This window comes from Eurytemora carolleeae, unplaced genomic scaffold (assembly GCF_000591075.1).
Source record: "Eurytemora carolleeae unplaced genomic scaffold, Eaff_2.0 scaffold872, whole genome shotgun sequence".
Lineage (NCBI taxonomy): Eukaryota > Metazoa > Arthropoda > Copepoda > Calanoida > Temoridae > Eurytemora > Eurytemora carolleeae.
Genome location: NW_019396757.1, coordinates 14,370 through 33,063, shown reverse-complemented (window position 1 = coordinate 33,063; position 18,694 = coordinate 14,370). Strand labels below are relative to the sequence as shown.

At 31.8% G+C, this 18,694-nt stretch overlaps 1 protein-coding gene across 1 annotated transcript in view; it reads left to right on the top strand.

Annotated features, from left to right (window-relative positions):
* Nucleotides 1-3,025: 3,025 nt before the first annotated feature.
* LOC111708274 (5-hydroxytryptamine receptor 2C) overlaps nt 3,026-18,694 on the top strand; it is a gene marked incomplete at its 3' end in the record, with an annotated part of 29,626 nt that continues 13,957 nt past the window's right edge. Inside the window, exons 1-5 of the mRNA XM_023481594.1 lie at nt 3,026-3,129; nt 5,148-5,180; nt 11,936-12,050; nt 13,071-13,174; nt 14,448-14,590. Coding sequence (XP_023337362.1) covers nt 3,111-3,129; nt 5,148-5,180; nt 11,936-12,050; nt 13,071-13,174; nt 14,448-14,590 — 414 coding nt within the window. The remainder of the gene's footprint in view (nt 3,130-5,147; nt 5,181-11,935; nt 12,051-13,070; nt 13,175-14,447; nt 14,591-18,694) is intronic.

The following is an 18,694-nucleotide window of genomic DNA, read 5'->3' as shown; positions in this document are numbered from 1 at the left end:
TCTATTTAGTTGGAACATTTTTTTAGATATGTTTACGGATTTCTTCAATTGTAAACCCAGCGTAATTAAAAGATTTATTCTTAGTTTTTATTTTAATCGAGTGTTTTACTCTTTTATCTAGTGAAAAGCTGCAAAAGCAATTACTGTAGTTTTAAAAGTCTAAAAAGAGCAATTGGTTATATATTAATAAACGGAAATTAAATTATCGACAAATCTCAAAAGTTATGAAAATGATAACTAGCGTTGTTAATTGTAAAATAGATGTTGTATGAAAAAGTAGTCGTGGAAAGCTTTTTATCTGAAAGATCTGTTGCTTAATATAAAAATGTTCATCACTTGACTCAGGATACAAACTCTATGAATTGATAAAAGAAATATCATTATTTAAATTGGATACGTTTATCTCAAATGTTGAACAATCATTTTTCTTTTAAAATAGACGGCAATTTAGACAATAATATAAAAACGTAAGTGGGCGACGACAAAATTTGTCAGGATGGCTGGTTTGTCAATTGGTTGGTTGGTCGATTGGTTGGTTGGTCGGTTGGTCGATAAGTTCTTTGATCAATAGGTTCGTTGATCGGGCTCCTCAACGTGGACACTGTAGTCTCCAATAATCAGTAAATAGATATATTTCAAACCTGCAATAGAATGCAGGAATAGTAAACAATAAAAAGGAGTGAATAGGGTTTGAGGCACTATAGTTTCAATAGAAGTAAATATTTCCATTTACTGTTATAGAGCCGATATAAGGATTCATCTCTAATTGGATAATGAGTTAGATAGAAAGATAGATGTTACCGCCAAGCAATTTCTATTGGAGGGATTGATGGAATTGTTTAAAACATTTGTAAATACTTCTGAAAATATGTAAACCCGGTTTTTTTAAAAGGCAGGGAGGGGGGGAGGGTTTAGAAGTTGTATTTATGGTCAACAAATATATGTAATAAATATCGGCTCACATGGTATTCTGTAAATTTGCAGTACATTGTACATTATTAATTATCTATGTTTGTAAACTTCTACGTAAAAACCATTATTCATTTGAACTGGGTTTCAAATGAATACGTAGCATGGTTAGCTTTAACCCTTTTTATATGTACATTCAACTTAAACCCTGTTTTGATAAGCAGGTGGGATCGTCATTTGGGATCGATATATAGCTTGTTGATAGCTACTCTTGTACCCCTGTATGGTATTTAGAGCCAAAGTAACAGCTTGTTGATAGCTACACTTGTGTCCCTGTGTGGTATTTAGAGCCAAAGTAAAAGCTTGTTGATAGCTACGCTTGTGTCCATGTGTGGCATTTAGAGCCAAAGTAACAGCTTGTTGATAGCTACGCTTGTGTCCATGTGTGGCATTTAGAGCCAAAGTAACAGCTTGTTGATAGCTACGCTTGTGTCCCTGTGTGGTATTTAGAGCCAAATTAACAGATTGTTGATAGCTACGCTTGTGTCCCTGTGTGGCATTTAGAGCCAAAGTAACAGCTTGTTGATAGCTACTCTTGTGTCCCTGTGTGGTATTTAGAGCCAAAGTAACAGCTTGTTGATAGCTACTCTTGTATCCCTGTGTGGTATTTAGAGCCAAAGTAACATCTTGTTGATAGCTACTCTTGTATCCCTGTGTGGTATTTAGAGCCAAAGTAACAGCTTGTTGATAGCTACTCTTGTACCCCTTTGTGGTATTTCGAGCCAAAGTAACAGCTTGTTGATAGCTACACTTGTGTCCCTGTGTGTTATTTCGAGCCAAAGTAACAGCTTGTTGATAGCTACGCTTGTTTCCCTGTGTGGTATTTAGAGCCAAAGTAACAGCTTGTTGATAGCTACGCTTGTGTCCCTTTGTGGTATTTAGAGCGGGAGTAACAGCTTGTTGATAGCTACGCTTGTATCCCTGTGTGGTATTTAGAGCCAAAGTAACAGCTTGTTGATAGCTACGCTTGTATCCCTGTGTGGCATTTAGAGCGGGAGTAACAGCTTGTTGATAGCTACGCTTGTGTCCTTGTGTGGCATTTAGAGCCAGGTGGGTTGCGTCCTGGTTGCCTAAGATAGCGGACTGGTTGTGCCTGGACTGATAAAGTTCGGGGGACGAACTTTTATAAGTACTACATTTACTAATTATATAATCATAGCCGTTTTGTAAATCTTAAGAATGAAATGAATGAAAATGGATTCTAAATCGTCTCTAGGATAAAAGCAAGACTATATTTTTAAAATATTTTAGAAAGATGTATAACTTAAAGTCATTTTAAATAAATACGTCAGTTTACGAACATATTTAGTTATATCAAAATTCAGGATCGAACTAGAAATTTTGAAAATCCATCAATGTTGGAAGTGAAGGTGATAATGAGGAATTTCAAATAAGTTTAAATTTAGATATCTGATATTTCATCTAAATACATTTTAAAACTTATAATTAAGATTACATTAACAGTGATTAACTATGTGAGAGTCAAAATTCTGTCATCTTACACCCCCCCAAACCTTTCATAACTTTTTTCTTTATGAAACGTTAAGACTGTTCTGTAGAAAAGTATTTTTCCCATTTCTGTAACAGGTCTATAAATTTAGTTTTAATGATAATCAAGCTGTCAAGTTTGGGAAATTTGACATGACTTTTCATAAAAACAGACGGACCAACAGAGATTACTACTTTATACATTTAGATATCAGCTTTAATTGCAACAACACATTTTTTAATCGAAAGAAAAAATAACAATCTGTCCAATGTTTACTAGCGATACCACTGTAATGTTCAAGAATAAAAACACGGGCATATTTTAGAAGTATTTTTTATCTAACCTACAAGGCTACAACCCTAAACATTTTTGAGTAATAGGCTTGATAGATCTTGATCCTGTAGTTTTGTATAAATTTGATTCTGAAAAATTTGTTGAGTCTGATAATTGGATTAAGTTTAATTTATATTTTAAACCTAAGAACAGTATCCAACGCAGAAACTCTAAGTATGTTTCTTGTTTTCTTTCAAGAGTTCATTTTGTTTGCAAATCCTTATTTCCAGAAACAATGTGTACTTCTGGTTCAGAAACCGGAAACAGTTTGCCCAGAATCTGCTGCCTGAGTTAGAACTAAAGAAGAGAAGAATAAAGGATGAATTGCTCTCAACTAGGAACCGAAATAATTATCAAAAAAGATTGATTATTAAAAAAGCACTTTTTCAATTTCAGTAATTATATTCTAATTTCTAATTATTTTGTTGTTGGAAAATGTCGTAGGCAGCAAATTTCTAAATGTGGTCTGTCCATTTCTAACATTTGATGAGATCTATTTACTAGTAATGGCTGGTATATTTACATATTTACTATATTCCTTACTGGTACAAGATGTGGGCTGGTATATTTATATATTTACTATATTCCGTACTGGTATAAGATGTGGGCTGGTATATTTATATATTTACTATATTCCTTACTGGTACAAGATGTGGGCTGGTATATTTACATATTTACTATTTTCCGTACTGGTATAAGATGTGGGCTGGTATATTTACATATTTGCTATATTCCGTACTGGTATAAGATGTGGGCTGGTATATTTATATATTTACTATATTCCGTACTGGTATAAGATGTGGGCTGGTATATTTACATTTTTACTATATTCCTTACTGGTACAAGATGTGGACTGGTATATTTACATATTTACTATATTCCGTACTGGTATAAGATGTGGGCTGGTATATTTACATATTTACTATATTCCTTACTGGTACAAGATGTGGGCTGGTATATTTACATTTTTACTATATTCCGTACTGGTACAAGATGTGGGCTGGTATATTTATATTTTTACTATATTCCGTGTCGGTACAAGATGTGGGCTGTAGTACATTTACATATTTACTATATTCCGTACTGGTACAAGATGTGGGCTGAACTATTTATATCTGTTCTTGTCGGTACAATAAGTGGGTTGGTACAATTAAATATTCTTTTAATGCTATGCCGGTACAAGAAGTGTGTAAAGTAGAATTTCCAGAGTATAGAGTGAGTTTGGTGATAAAATTTAATTTACCAGTACCATTAAATCCTTGACTTTTCTACATAATCCTTTAATGTTAGTTGTTACAAACTTTGCTCTCGATGCAAACAATATTTCATTATACAAATTAAACTATGAAAGTCCATTATTTCTTGCAATAAACAAGTATTATTATTATTTTTAATATCATTAGCATTTTCATCAGTATTATCATAATCATTATTATCATCATAAAACAAGTGTAAACGAAAGTTAGTCATATACTATAATTTGATACAAAGGTTTTCTGCACGCAAAGTGTATTGAAAACCAGATCCATAAATTACTTTTTCTTAGATTTTGCGGTTTGCCCAGATTAAAAGTAAATACAACTTAATGCTGACATATTTTTTAGGAATCATAACGTATTTCAGAGAGAAAAGTCTAAACAGATAGAACTCTATCATTAAAGAGACTGTAAAGGAAAAATGAAAGGGGGTATAGGATGAAACCTGAAAAGGGGGTATAAGATGAAACCTAAGAATCTCAGGCGTACGGAAATCATGTGACCAGTTTACTACACTGCCATTGGCTGAAGTTCTGATGACGTAATACGAACTAAATGTAATTATATTATCAATTATATCTATTAAAAATCCTGTGGGATATCATCGTTTTCAGATTGGTTGCGTATTTGTTGAATATGATCTGTTTAATACTACAACTTTTATACAAAATTGCACATATATGAATTTTCGTATAAATTTGACACAGTTTTGAGACAGGAACATCAGATAGATGTCTTATATGGATCGTTCAATGCCTGAGATTCTCAGGTTTCATCTTATACCTCCTTTCTCAGGTTTCATCCTATACCCCCTTTCATATTTCCTTTACAGCCCCTTTAATGCTTTGAAAAAAAGTTACGACACGTTATGTATGTATCTAAGTATATGGTCGCTTTAAATAACGTACACCATCACTTTAAAGTACTTTATTTTGTTTTTCTAAACTTCATGGTTAAAAGGTTTAAATTTAGATTACAATTTCCTTTATGAAAACTTTGTTTTTATCAAACCATATTTTTTTTTAATTTTAATTAGTTTTTAAGATTCTGAGATTTCAGATTTATATTTAAACATAATTAATATTTTATTTTGGTAACAGAGATGAATGAAGCTATGAATCTGACGGTCTCGGGTAAGAGAATATAAAAATAATAAATATTCAATCTTTTGTATTTAATGTCATAAAATGCTATCAGAGAGATAAGAGAAAATTGTAAAATAGACTTAGAAGATGCATTCTTTTTAATGAAAACTTGATTTTCTTTTTCTTGCTAAACACTTTACAGAATTCATTTTGGCTAAGAGTTCTTTATTTCTTTATTTTCAATCTCTTTTCGCGTTCCTCTCAATGCATAAATGGCTTTACAACTTTTCAATTTTTTCCATTTTCAATTTGATCCCCAAAAATAACCTGTATATTTTGGGCTTTCACTATTCACCGATTCACAACCATACTCTCGAAACCATTCTGAATTTACAAGGGTTTATATTGATAAGCCAGAAATGCGCATGGCACTTCTGCAGAGAAAGCAAAAAAAAAAACAGTTTTCAAAACAAAAACGTTGATAATTCATACTTGATCAGACAAAGCTTACAAGGGTACTTTTGAGCATGGAACATGTCACTCTACCAATGGAACATGGAACATGTCACTCTACCAATGGAACATGGAACATATCACTCTACCAATGGAGGACCACTTGAATTTACATTTACAGTTCCTTTAATGCACAATATTGGCAATATTAAGGTTTCATAAATCAGATTGCAAAGATAAAGGGATATAAAAATTAGAGTTTGAAGCAAGCAATCAATTACTTTGTAACCGAGTTATTTCTTGAAACTTGTCTTTAACATTTGCAGACTTAAAATAATTATAACATTTTTCATATTGATCTTTTAAAAGAAAAAAATTTAAACTATAATTACTTAAATTCTTTCTGATTACCTCTATAGTGTACTTCTATGACATCATATGAATATGTCAAAAATTGGCATAATTAAAAAAATTAAGTACATGATTGATTGATAGGCCTGCAGAGTTTTTGCAGTTGCATAATTAACTTCATCTATCTATGTTTACTTATTTATATATGGTGCACAGCAGTGCACTGCACGCATTCACAATTCACAATTCACTTTTCTAGAGCTATATATACTACTAGCTGAAGGGCCCGGCGTTGCCCGTGGAAAAAAAAAATTTTTAAAATGTTTTAAAAAAAAATTTAGAACTTCTTTAGCCTATAACACCCCTAAATGTCCACAAAAAATGTCAGCTCAATCGGTCCAGCCGTTTGGCCGTCTATAGGCAACATATATATATATACGAATGTCTTATTTTAATATATAGATATATATGCCAATGTTAATCCTCAAGAACATTTTTTTCTTATTGTTTCGCATGAGAAGTTTTACTGATCCCTCATTGGTAAAATCATTGGTCATATTGAAGATTCCTGATCTCTTATTGGTCAAATCTCCAAACTTTGTCAAATGTTAAATGAATTTAAGCTTCAAACGAGTTTAGTCATTCCACCCACTACAAAATTTCAATTTCTTGGCTACAGAAAGATTTGAGGGTCGGAACATCCTTCCTAAATTGGTGATTTGTTTTCATGACTGTGCAGTTTAAAATCAATGGAGGATAAGTCTAAACCCCAGCTTTACTGTTTCCTTTTAAACCGATTCTAAAACATCAGAAATATTTGAGATGATTTGAATATTCCTATTCATTATTCATCATTGGGTTTCTGTAGGGTTGAAGTTAGAAATTTTCAAAGCTTAGTTTGGAAAATCGTTTTCTCGTTCACAACTTGATATTTGATCTTTGTTCTCTCCGTTCTGTACAGAAACTGATTAGTCACTTTAAACACTTTTTTTCCTCTAATTTCTGTACTTTTGCAATTTGATGTCGTAGACATTTGATATTTCAACAATAATTTGATGTCGTAGACATTTGATATTTCAACAATAATTTGATTGTAAAACTTTAAAGATTTAAAAAATCTGGTTGAAAAGCATTAAACTTAAATCTACCGTTTGCAAAAATTGAAAAATAACAAAATCTTAGACAAAAAATATTTATAAATGTCTATATTTCAATATTGGTGTATGCACTTTCTGTAATCTGTATCCCGCGTAAAGTGCACAGTGCACAGTGTAAAGTGTAAAGTGTAAATTGTGCAGTGTACAGTGTAAATAGTTCAGTGTAAATGGTAAATTGTACAATGTACAGTGTAAATAGTTTAGTGTAAATGGTAAATTGTACAATGTACAGTGTAAAGTGTAAAGTGTAAATTGTACAATGTACAGTGTAAATAGTTTAGTGTAAATGGTAAAATGTACAATGTACAGAGTAAAGTGTTAAGTGTAAAGTGTAAATTGTATATTGAACAGGGTAAATAGTTCAGTGTAAATGGTAAAATGTACAATGTACAGTGTAAAGTGTAAAGTGTAAATTGTACAATGTACAGTGTAAATAGTTCAGTGTAAATGGTAAAATGTACAATGTACAGTGTAAAGTGTAAAGTGTAAAGTATAAATTGTACATTGAACAGTGTAAATAGTTCAGTGTAAATGGTAAAATGTACAATGTACAGTGATTAGGTCTGACCAAAATATTGAACAATTATATCTTGTTTTTCTTGTAAACTCAACAATATGCTTGTACTCAGGAATCTAGGAAAAGAAAACAGTAGATATAATAATATTGAATACTTCTAGGTCTGAAAGCTTTATAGAATATACATGTTTATTTATTACCAAAGAATACAGGGTGGGACAAAAATTCAAGATTTAAGAAAAGATGTAAGGACAAAAATTAAGAATACCAGTTCGTTCGGATTTTAAAAAACAGTCTAATATTTTAGTTTTTAAGTCGTTTATATGCAATATGCTTAACTTTTCCCAGAGACACCTTGTATATTGGTCCAGAGGGAATTCAATTCATGCCCATTTAGCCTAATTTTAGGTAGATTTAGAAAATGGTAGGTTTAGAATATATGGTAAATTTATTAATGGTAGGATTGCTAGGCTTAGAAGATGGTAGATTTAGTACAGATGGTAGATTTAGTAGGTGGAAGATTTAGTATAGATGGTAGATTTAGCAGCTAGTAGATTTAGTAAACGGTAGGTTTAGTAGATGGTAAGTTTAGTAAAAGGTTGGTTCAGTAGACGGTAGGGTTAATAGATGCAGCAGGTTCAGTAGAAGGTAAGTTTAGTAGATGGTAGGTTTAATAAATAGTAAGTTTAGTAGATAGTAGGTTCTGAAGATGGTAGGTTTAGTAGATGGTAGGTTTAAAAGATGGTAGGTTTAGTAGATGGTAGGTTCAGTAGATGGTAGATTTAGTAGATAGTAGGTTTAGTGGAAGGTAGGTTCAGTATATGGTAGGTTCAGTAGATAGTTGGTTTAGAAGATGGTAGGTTTAGTAGATGGTAGGTTTAGTAGATGGCAGGTTTAGTAAATGGTAGGTTTAGTAGATGGTAGGTTTAGTAGATGGCAGGTTTAGTAGAAAGTAAGTGTAGTGATGGTAGGTTTAGTAGATGGTAGTTTTAGTATATGGAAGGTTTAGCAGATTGTAGGTTTGGAAGATAATAGGTTTTGTAAATAAAAGATAGGTTCAGTAGACGGTAGGTTCAGTAGATGGTAGGTTTAGTAGATGCAGTAGGTTTAGTAGAAGGTAGGTTTAGTAGATGGTAGGTTTAGTAGATGGTAGGTTTAGTAGATGCAGTAGGTTTAGTAGAAGGTAGGTTTGTTTAGTAAATGGTAGGTAACACAGCTTTGCCTGGAACTTAGGTTTTCCATAAAAGTCAACCCACTCAATTTAGACTGTTTAAACCAAGATTTCAACATTCCAGTTTTTCTACCAAGTTTATCAATTAAAAATTAAGGCAAATCAGTCAAGGGTGCCTGAGTTATGATCGAAAATGCTAACAAACAAAGAGAGACTACTACTTTAACGATTTATGACTATAAAGACTTTTTAGTAGTGAGCACTGAGCTCCAGGAAAGTCTAAAATTATACTTTGTTCTTGACAAAACTGATTTTAAATTAAAAACACGATTTTTTTATCCTCATTAAACCAATTTCAAACTTTTCCTTCTTTCCTTGACTTTACTTTTAACTATAACAAGGTCGATCACGCTTTGTTAGATGGATTTTGACAAAATATCGCTCTAGCTGGATACACGTGACTCCTGGTGTTTATTCTTTCTATTTTCTCCAGTTCTTTTAGTATGGTGATATTGGGACCTAGCTTTAATGGATTAGGATTACACCAGGAACTGATTCCTACCGCCCCCAACGAGGAAGGGAAGGCTCACCGCACCTTTATTGATTCGGCATTTATACAAACTTTAAATATGTAGATTTTTTATTTTCAAAGTTTTGCTACAAATGTTCTAAAACCATTTTGTTTTGCAAACTAAGTTCATCACGGACAAAACCAAACCAAATTTGATGTTATGGCGTCGCCTAAGATTTGAAAAAATGTATGGAAAACTACATTTGGAAACACAGAAATGATTCCTGACGAAAAAAATTGAGGTTCGAAAGACAAATATGTAAGTATACTACCTAGAGATGGGCATCTTTTTGTGAACGAACGAAGATTTTAAGAAAAGTGGTGTCGTTCAGGAAAAAATTGAACAATGGATGATTGACTTTAATCGCTCAGAGAAAATGAAAAACCATCGTTTTTGAAAAACGGACGAAAAAACAACAAAAAGGAACGATTTGAAATTGTTCGAAAGATCTTGAAAAAATGAACGTTTTTTTACTAAATGAAAAAAATCCAAAAGATTTAAACAATACGATCGTTTGTTTTGAACGAACGATTTTTTGGAACATATTTTTAAAAAGATAGTTTGTTTCCTGAACTGCAGATTTTTCAAAATTAACGATAATTTTGAGAACGAACGACATCATTATTCTTTTTTGAGCGAGTAAAAAAAAAGAACGAAATGGGTCGTTTCCGAACAATGAACGAACGAAAAGAAAAAAGCCGAACGCGTCCATGTCTAGCTGCCACTACCTAGAAGTTGAGTTTGTGAAATCATTTACGGGCCGGGCGAAAAAATGTTGCGACTGCCTGCCCTCCCTTCCTCAAACTGATTATACTGTATACAATTCTATCCAATATAATACTTCTATCCAATCTAGGGAAAGAGAAGAAAATACAGGAAATAATTGTTAGCAATTACTGGACAGATAGGCGTCAAAGGATTTGCGCATTTTGGGAGTTCAGGAAAAAAAAACATTTTAAAAATAAAATCTTTTGAAATGGTTGAAGGCTTTTATAGTATAGGTATGAATGAAAGCAACTAATATAATCCGAGCTGAAAACTTTAGAATTGGATAACCCGCTTAATCTGAATATTGTTTTCTTAATCCTCTTTTTTGGTACACTCCATATTGGTAGAATTTTAGTCAGTTTAGTGGTTTAAGATTATAATAATTTGAAGATTAACAAAAGAGGAGATTAAGTATTAATCTCAATATCCACAATTCTAAAGTTTGAAGCTCCGGAAATGTTTGGGATTACCTAATTAGTTGCATTTCTGTCGATCAAGAATGTACCTTTAACTTCAGAACGTCTGCGCAACAAAAAAGTATACAATAGAAAATGAAAGAAATCTTATTTTAATTGGAGAAAAAAGGTTGAAAGGAAAACTTCCAAACATTTGTATAAACGTGTTATTCTAAAAACTAGTAATATTGGGTATTGGATCCTCGTAGTTTTTGATGAGCAAAAATAAATTAAATTTTGACCAATGAGAGAGGAAAGAACTTATCTGAACCGATTTGTAGTTTTTAAGTCCATAAATTCGGCAGTACTACTGAATTATAAAGTACATACAGGGTGTCCCAATAAACATGGAAATTCAGTGACGAATTCGATATCATCTTCTTAGATAATTCTTGGATTTAGTATAGTGATACCTACTGAGAAAGCTGTAATTTGTAAGAGTTTCGTCTGCTATGTTCGCATTTTGTTTGTTTATGTTTTGACTGCATTCGGTTGTACTTAGTAAAACAAGAAAATTTCAGTATACAAACAGAGTAAACTTGTCCGTATTCACTGTTCATCTTAAGGAGACATTATAGACACATCTTTACAGTCTTTTACCCTTTTCATAAAATAAACTCTAGCAGACATAATAATAGTATGGTTTTTGAAATTAGGTATTACAATGCTAATTCATAACAAAGACGATATCCAATTCGTCACTGAATTCCCATGTTTTTTGGGACACCCTGTATGATGTATGGGCTAGAATCATGCAAAGATTGGAGCAATGTGAGTTATACCATCTCTAATTAAATATGATAACAATCAACATCAGATGAAGGATAAAGACAAATTTGGCTGCAGGCTCTCGGAAAATCTTTTTCCTGTTAGTTTGAAAGTACAAAAGTATATGATTAATGAGATCCAAGGAAACTATCTCTTTAATTTCCACCATTTATCAGAAAATAGGGAGGTTCATCTCTCAACTAATATCAAATATATAAATAATTTTGGAATTCTTAACGATTCAATAAAAATGATTAAACTAGAGTATATCCATTATCATAAAATATATTATGTATAAAATAATATACTGTTATACACTATTAATAGAAATAACACAAATACAATACTTTGTTTCCATAGATCCCTGATTAATGATTAAGACACGAACGAAAAGAAAAATAAGAAAAGAGATACGGTTTCTTGTTCTTATTAACTTTATTGTTATAAACGAATAACTAATTTGTATGCTGAAAGCGGCATCTTGAAGATGATCAAATAAAATTTAAACTATTGATGACTCCATTTGTAATTTTTGTCATTTGAAATCTTAGGAATTAATTAAATATCCCAAATCATTATTTTTTTCTCAAGATGGTGAACTGTCAGCTGATTCTGCTGAGTACTGGCCTATACCGCTTATCAGCTGTCTCATTTTGGCGGGAATATTTGGCAACTGTCTGGTCTGCCTTGCAATATCTACAAACAAGTAAAGATTAGAATTTTTAGTATTTGAGAACATTTTTAAAAAATTGGATTTGTAATAAAGAGGCAGAATTTTCATATAAAAAGCTTGATGTTTTTTGTTTTCCCAGAAACATGTTGGTCCTAATGATTCAGATTAATTCTCTGCCAATACAATTCAGCTTCTGTTGTCCCGCGTTCTTAATCATTAATTACAGTCTTAGTCCTACAAATATTGAGTAAACTATGTTTAGGTGCAGACTAAAAAGACTCTCAACACATTCAATTTAAAGCCTGATTCTTATTTTAACCTTCGTTTGAGCAACATGTTTTACAGATATCCTTTTATACTAAAAATTGATAATTTGATACTTGTTTCTCTGTAAAAGTGAATTTCGGATTCATGTTTAACACTTTTTAAGATTTAGAAAGTATGATATATTTCTCTTTGATACTCAGATACAGGTTTACTGGGTACCATCGAGAATCAGTCATGGAACCCTTTTATTAAAATTTTTTAATTGTAAGGAATTAAGTCTTTGCCACAAACTAAAAATTTTAAATCGTCGTTAACCTTTCATATTTTAAACTTAGATTTTTTATCCAACAGAATTTATAGTTTGAAATATCAAAGGTCTACGATATTGGGTTGAAAAGATATAGAAAGATAAGGTAATCAAAATTTGTAGCAAAGACTCAATTTCTTTCTTAAAGGTCTTATCTTCCCAATAGTAAAGTCTAATTATTTAGAAACGACTCTATTCTATTGTAGAACATGCAGACTGATAATTTTCAGCAGATCTACTCTATTCTGTTGTAGAACATGACTGATCATTTTCAGCAGATCAACTCTATTATATTGTAGAACATGACTGATCATTTTCAGCAGATCAACTCTATTATATTGTAGAACATGACTGTTCATTTTCAGCAGATCAACTCTATTCTATTGTAGAACATGACTGATCATTTTCAGCAGATCAACTCTATTATATTGTAGAACATGACGGATCATTTTCAGCAAATCAACTCTATTCTATTGTAGAGAACTGCAGAACATGACAAATCATTTCCTGATGTCTCTAGCAGTAGCAGATCTATTGGTCTCTATGGTTGTTATGCCATTCGGAGCAATGGTAATATTTAATGGTAAGATCAAACCTATAACCTGGAGTTAATCAAACCTTGGTAGTTTTTCTTTAACTATGTTTAGCAACCATAATTAAGTCTTAATAATCCCTATATCTTTGCCACCTGATGATGAAAATCGTTGATATTTCAAACTTTAACTGTTTGATGAAATATAATTCATATTTTGAAAAATCTAAGATCTCCGACACAGGGTTGCAAAGGTATAGACATTAGAAAATCATAGTTTGTGCCAAAGATTCAATTCCTTTGCTGCTAACCGTTATTTCCCAAAAATACGAATTAATTCACATCATATTTGATATAATTATAAATAAGAGAAAAAATTAAATAAAGTTTCTATATTTGGTTAGTTTCTCTCTGAAATTAATTCCAGACTATTAATATATCTTTTTCTAAAAGAATGTTTAGTAAGCACTAATTTTAATTGGATATTGAGGGGCCTCGCAGGCTGGAAAGGTATTCAGAAAAAGTATATTTGTTGAAGTTTGTTGATGAACAAATTAGACTAAATAAATAGCTGAAAAATTAAAGCTAACAATGTATAAAGGAGTTTAGGACAAAAAAAGAAGGATAAAGAATAAATATTAAAAAGTGAAAACTATTTTTATATTTTCCGTTGAAATCTGAGTAAAAGTACAGTGGAAAATTTTTGGTGCAACCTCGCGTGTGTATATATTCATCTTAACCCAACATGACATTCTATAATCACGCGAGGTTGCCAAAAATATCTAGAATAACAACGAATCTAATTAAAATAATAATATAGCAAAACATTTTCAAACTATGATCAGACTGATTTTGTACCTTCAACAAAAATAATTCTAATTTTAATCAGCTGTTGTAGTAGATATATCAAATAACCAAATCCCATTCCCATTTCATTCTACTTTTGTTCTTCATTAACTTTCAAAACGTATATCTAAGAATGCGCAAAAAACGTTTGGTAGAATATTACAAAATACAAATACATGCATCCATTAATTCGAATTCTTTTTCGCAACTTTAATTCGTAAATCTGATTTTACTAATACCCAGAAAGCAGGAGTACTTTATTTCTCTTGTCCTAGGATTTCGAAAATGTGGTCCTATTACACCTTCAAAATGGTTTAAGATTTAATATGTTTAGTATATATATACACTATACAGTTCCGTAATTTTTGAAAAACAAAAAAATTCTAAGAAAACTTCAGTTAAAAAAGTACGCCAAGGGTGCACGTGGGAGAAAGCAGTATAGAGTATTGACGCCATTTTAACTTGTTCCTTGCTCCAGGAGGTTCCTGGCCTTTATCAGAACTCTGGTGTATCTTCTACCAGACATGTGATGTTCTCGCCTGTTCTGTATCCATCCTACACCTCATGTTTATATCCATAGGCAGATACAGGGGGATATCCAAACCTCTAGCTCAGAGACAGGTAATATCCGGATATTCATTCTCATGTTTATATCCATTGGCAAATACAGTGGGATATCTAAACCCTAGCTCAGAGACAGGTAATATCCAGATATCCATTCTAATGTTTATATCCATCAACAGATTTATAGAGTGGCATGTCCAATTCCCAATGGTTCATAAAAACATTTGTCTGATATTCGACGATGGAGAAATCCCTGTTTTTCTCGCTAAACATTGTGGGCAAACTACGTCGAGAAACTTAATCTGTTGTGATTCGGACATTCCTTTCTACAAATAGAGGTACAATATGTATGTATATAACACATTCTAGCATCAATGTCCTTTTTTATTTATTTGTTCACTAAAAGATATTTGTATACGTACACTATACACAGCACCAATACACAATTCTCTCATGTTGTTTAAACGAAATAAACAAATTATGTATGCTCTGCGCAAACCTTACAACATCTACATTTTCCTCCTTGCCAGAATACACCGGAAAATATAAAATATAATATTAAAAAATGCACCAAAAAATATCTGATAAGAAAAAGAATGGTAAAAAGTATGTGCGCACCAACCCCTCCCCGCATTATTTGTGAAAAATTAATTTGCGCGCGTGACAGATTGAAAAATTGAATTTAGCCTGAGATTAAGTTTGAAAGAATTCCAGGAAGACATTACCGACATTACACATTAAAGGGAAACATTAAGCTTTTTACATGAACATTTCATTATACGATCCATAGATTAGGTATAATCACAGAATAGTTCAGTATATGATCCATAGATTAGGTATAATCACAGAATAGTTCAATATACTATCCATGATGTCAAGTGATGTCAAGTGATGTCAAGTGATGTCAAGTGATGTCAAGTGATGTCAAGGGATGTCAAGGGATGTCAAGTGATGTCAAGTGATGTCAAGTGATATCAAGTGATGTCAAGTGATGTCAAGTGATGTCAAGTGATGTCAGGTGACCTCCTATTTATGAACTGGGATGTTCGATTCACAACGGTACAATTTTTCTAATTAAGAATGAATGAGATATTCACATTTTCCACATTATTGATCAGATTTAGGTTTAGAGTGTACCGGTGAAATCTTTAAATGGAAAGACACTTGAAATCATAATTACAGTCTTTATAATTTTACTAATTTCTAATTATTTCTACTAATATATATATATATATATATATATATATATATATATGCTTAATGACACTCATGTTTGAAAATGTTTACTGATTTCTACTATCTCTGTGTGTCTTTATATTAAGGTTCAAAGAATACTTTTTTCAAAAAAAATCATCTGATTTACTTCTTTTATTTTTGAAGTATGAACTGGACAAGCTAGTCAGAAGTGAACAGCATTATTTTCTGCGAAAGAGGAGAAAAAAGTGTTCGCCGATTTTTACAGAGTGTTCACCAGGTCGAACTGTGTGAAGTCAATTTCGATATTTTTAACCCGACAATAGGATTTCTTCCAGCAGTGTAGGATATGCTGGAACTCTAGAAATATATAACCCTGGAGTTTAAGCAGAGAAAAAATGACCCTTCCTAGACACCTGGATTCCCTGGATTTTCCTCGAGAAGAGAGAATAGAAGTATAAAGGGAACCGTTTAGTTAATTATACTAGTTTTCTACTCAATAGATTATAGAGATCAGACAAGAGATGTAGTATTTACCCTCCCTCTCTCCATCCCTTCCCCCCCTCTCCCCCTGCCCCCCCCCCCCCATCACACCTCCTCAATCCATTCCTCCATCAACTTTTGAGATTATTTTAAGTGACATTGTACTTTTTTTTACTTAATTTGGCAGTTTTAAAATAAAGTAAAGTAAAGTAAATTAAGAAAATTTTATATGTTGATTATTCTTTATCAAAATTTTAAAATTTTTTTTCAGTAAACTTACCCAAAAAAAGTTTACCGAAGAGTGGAGAGTGTTTTAAAACGCTGCATATTCATTTCATGCATGCATATGCATTGTCTACAAAAGATTCATTTAAAAAGTACACGCGCTGGAAACTTAAAAAATTTCAACAAGATAACTTTTGATAAAAATATCTTGATGAAACTAAATTTCTACATATATCTACATATTATATATATGCCTATACAGAGCGTCCCATATCATATTGGATTATCTCCAAGCTTTAACGCCAAAATACGCACGGAATACTCGAAAACCTAGCATTTTCTGCATACAAAATTTTATATTAGCCTTATAGAATTTTTCAATGATTCTATTTTCTACCAAAAATCGCAATTTAGAGATGTAAATGATCTAAATATATGATGTGGGATACCCTGTACAATATATTTGCATTAGTAAGCATATCTACTTATGTAAAACAAAATGCATAAATTATGCTTTTCCCAGTCTTAGTAGTTCCTTAGACTATATTGGTTTTGATAGCTCAGATTAATGATAGATAGGATGGATAGGATGGATAGGATGGATACGATGGATAAGATGGATAAGATGGATAAGATAGATAAAATATAATTAGACCTGTGCATATTTTTCTTTTATAAACGTATGTGGACAAATTTTGTTAACTCAACCACTTAAAATTGTTTGAATTTTAACGACATTAATTAAAACCTGGTCTTCAGGATTTTAGGGAGCAAGCTTTTATGCTTACAATTGGAGCTTTTAACTTTTTTACTGTTAATGTTTACGTCGCCATTTTTCATTGTACTTCAACAAACAAAAATGTTCGCGGATTTTTTTGTAACTATCGTAACCATCAACATTTTTTCAGAAAAATTTGTTTTTAATTTTGACCGTATATAAACCTCATCTTGGGGTCACGTGAGGTCCCACAAAAAATTGGACAAATCTTGTAAATTGTAACGAGCCCCAGCTCTAGCTGTAATATACGTTTCATAGTCTGTTTAACTTATAGTATATATTTATAAATGTTATATGGGTTTTTTCGGATCAGTTCAGAATCAAATGTTTTCACTTAAGACAAGTTACTCAAAATCTAAGATTAAAAAATATTTGAGTATTAAATTCATTTTTTACAAAACCTAAAACAAAAATTCAATAATTTTGATTTTTGAAACTTTAAAAATCATGAATTATACACAATTAAATTCAAATTAATTTCAGACCTTTCATGGCATTGTCAAGAGATAATTGTTTTTCCTGGCAAAAAAATATCAAACATAATTACTTTTAGATAAATCTTTAGATTAAAATTGAAATAAAAATTTAGATAGAAAAATCGATCATATTTTGAAAATATGCAAGGTCAGAAATTCATAATTCATAATTCATACAACAAAGCAGCGTACACGCTTTATGAACCTTGTCCTACAAACGTGCCGTAAAAATGGATTTTCTTGCTTTGCCAAAAAAAATGGTGTTCAAGCACATGGTTTACGAAGCGAAACTCATTTTAAATAGTCAACAACATCTTTAATTAATTAATTCAATGTAATTGCAACAATCTTTCGAGTAATCTGAGTTTCTTGTTGTCTTCCATGTATATTAACAGAGATCCAATGAGCAACATGCAATTTGCATTCATTTTATAGACTGGTTCCACTTTGCAATGTTGTAATATATTCTTACTAATTATCATGTTAATTTTAAAAACTGCAATACGATTGTATTAAGCTTTAGTTCAAAAAGTGTAATTGAAAGAGCCATGCATTCTTTAGATTTCTATTATCTATTCCTCTTGTCCGCCGACAACGGTTCAAATTCAAGAGAAGTGACTTAACTGCTTATCGCTGTAGATTTAATTTGATTCCTGATTTGTGTACTCCGTGAATGGATTTTCACAATTGTCCTTTAAAAACATCATATATTCAGAAAACTTGTGTTTTCATCATTGATTTCCATTTCTCTCATGATATACTTCTAAATACACTGCACCATGTTTAATCAACGATTTCCAATATCAAGTGAATCTTTTTTCCTTATTACGCTTTTAGGGGTAGGGGTTGAGATGAGAGGGAGAGGTATTGAGAAGGGGGGAGAGGTATTGAGAAGAGGGGGAGAGGTATTGAGAAGAGGGGGAGAGGTATTGAGAAGAGGGGGAGAGGTATTGAGAAGGGGGGGAAGGGATTAAGAAGAGGGGGAGTGGGGTTGAAAAGAGGGAG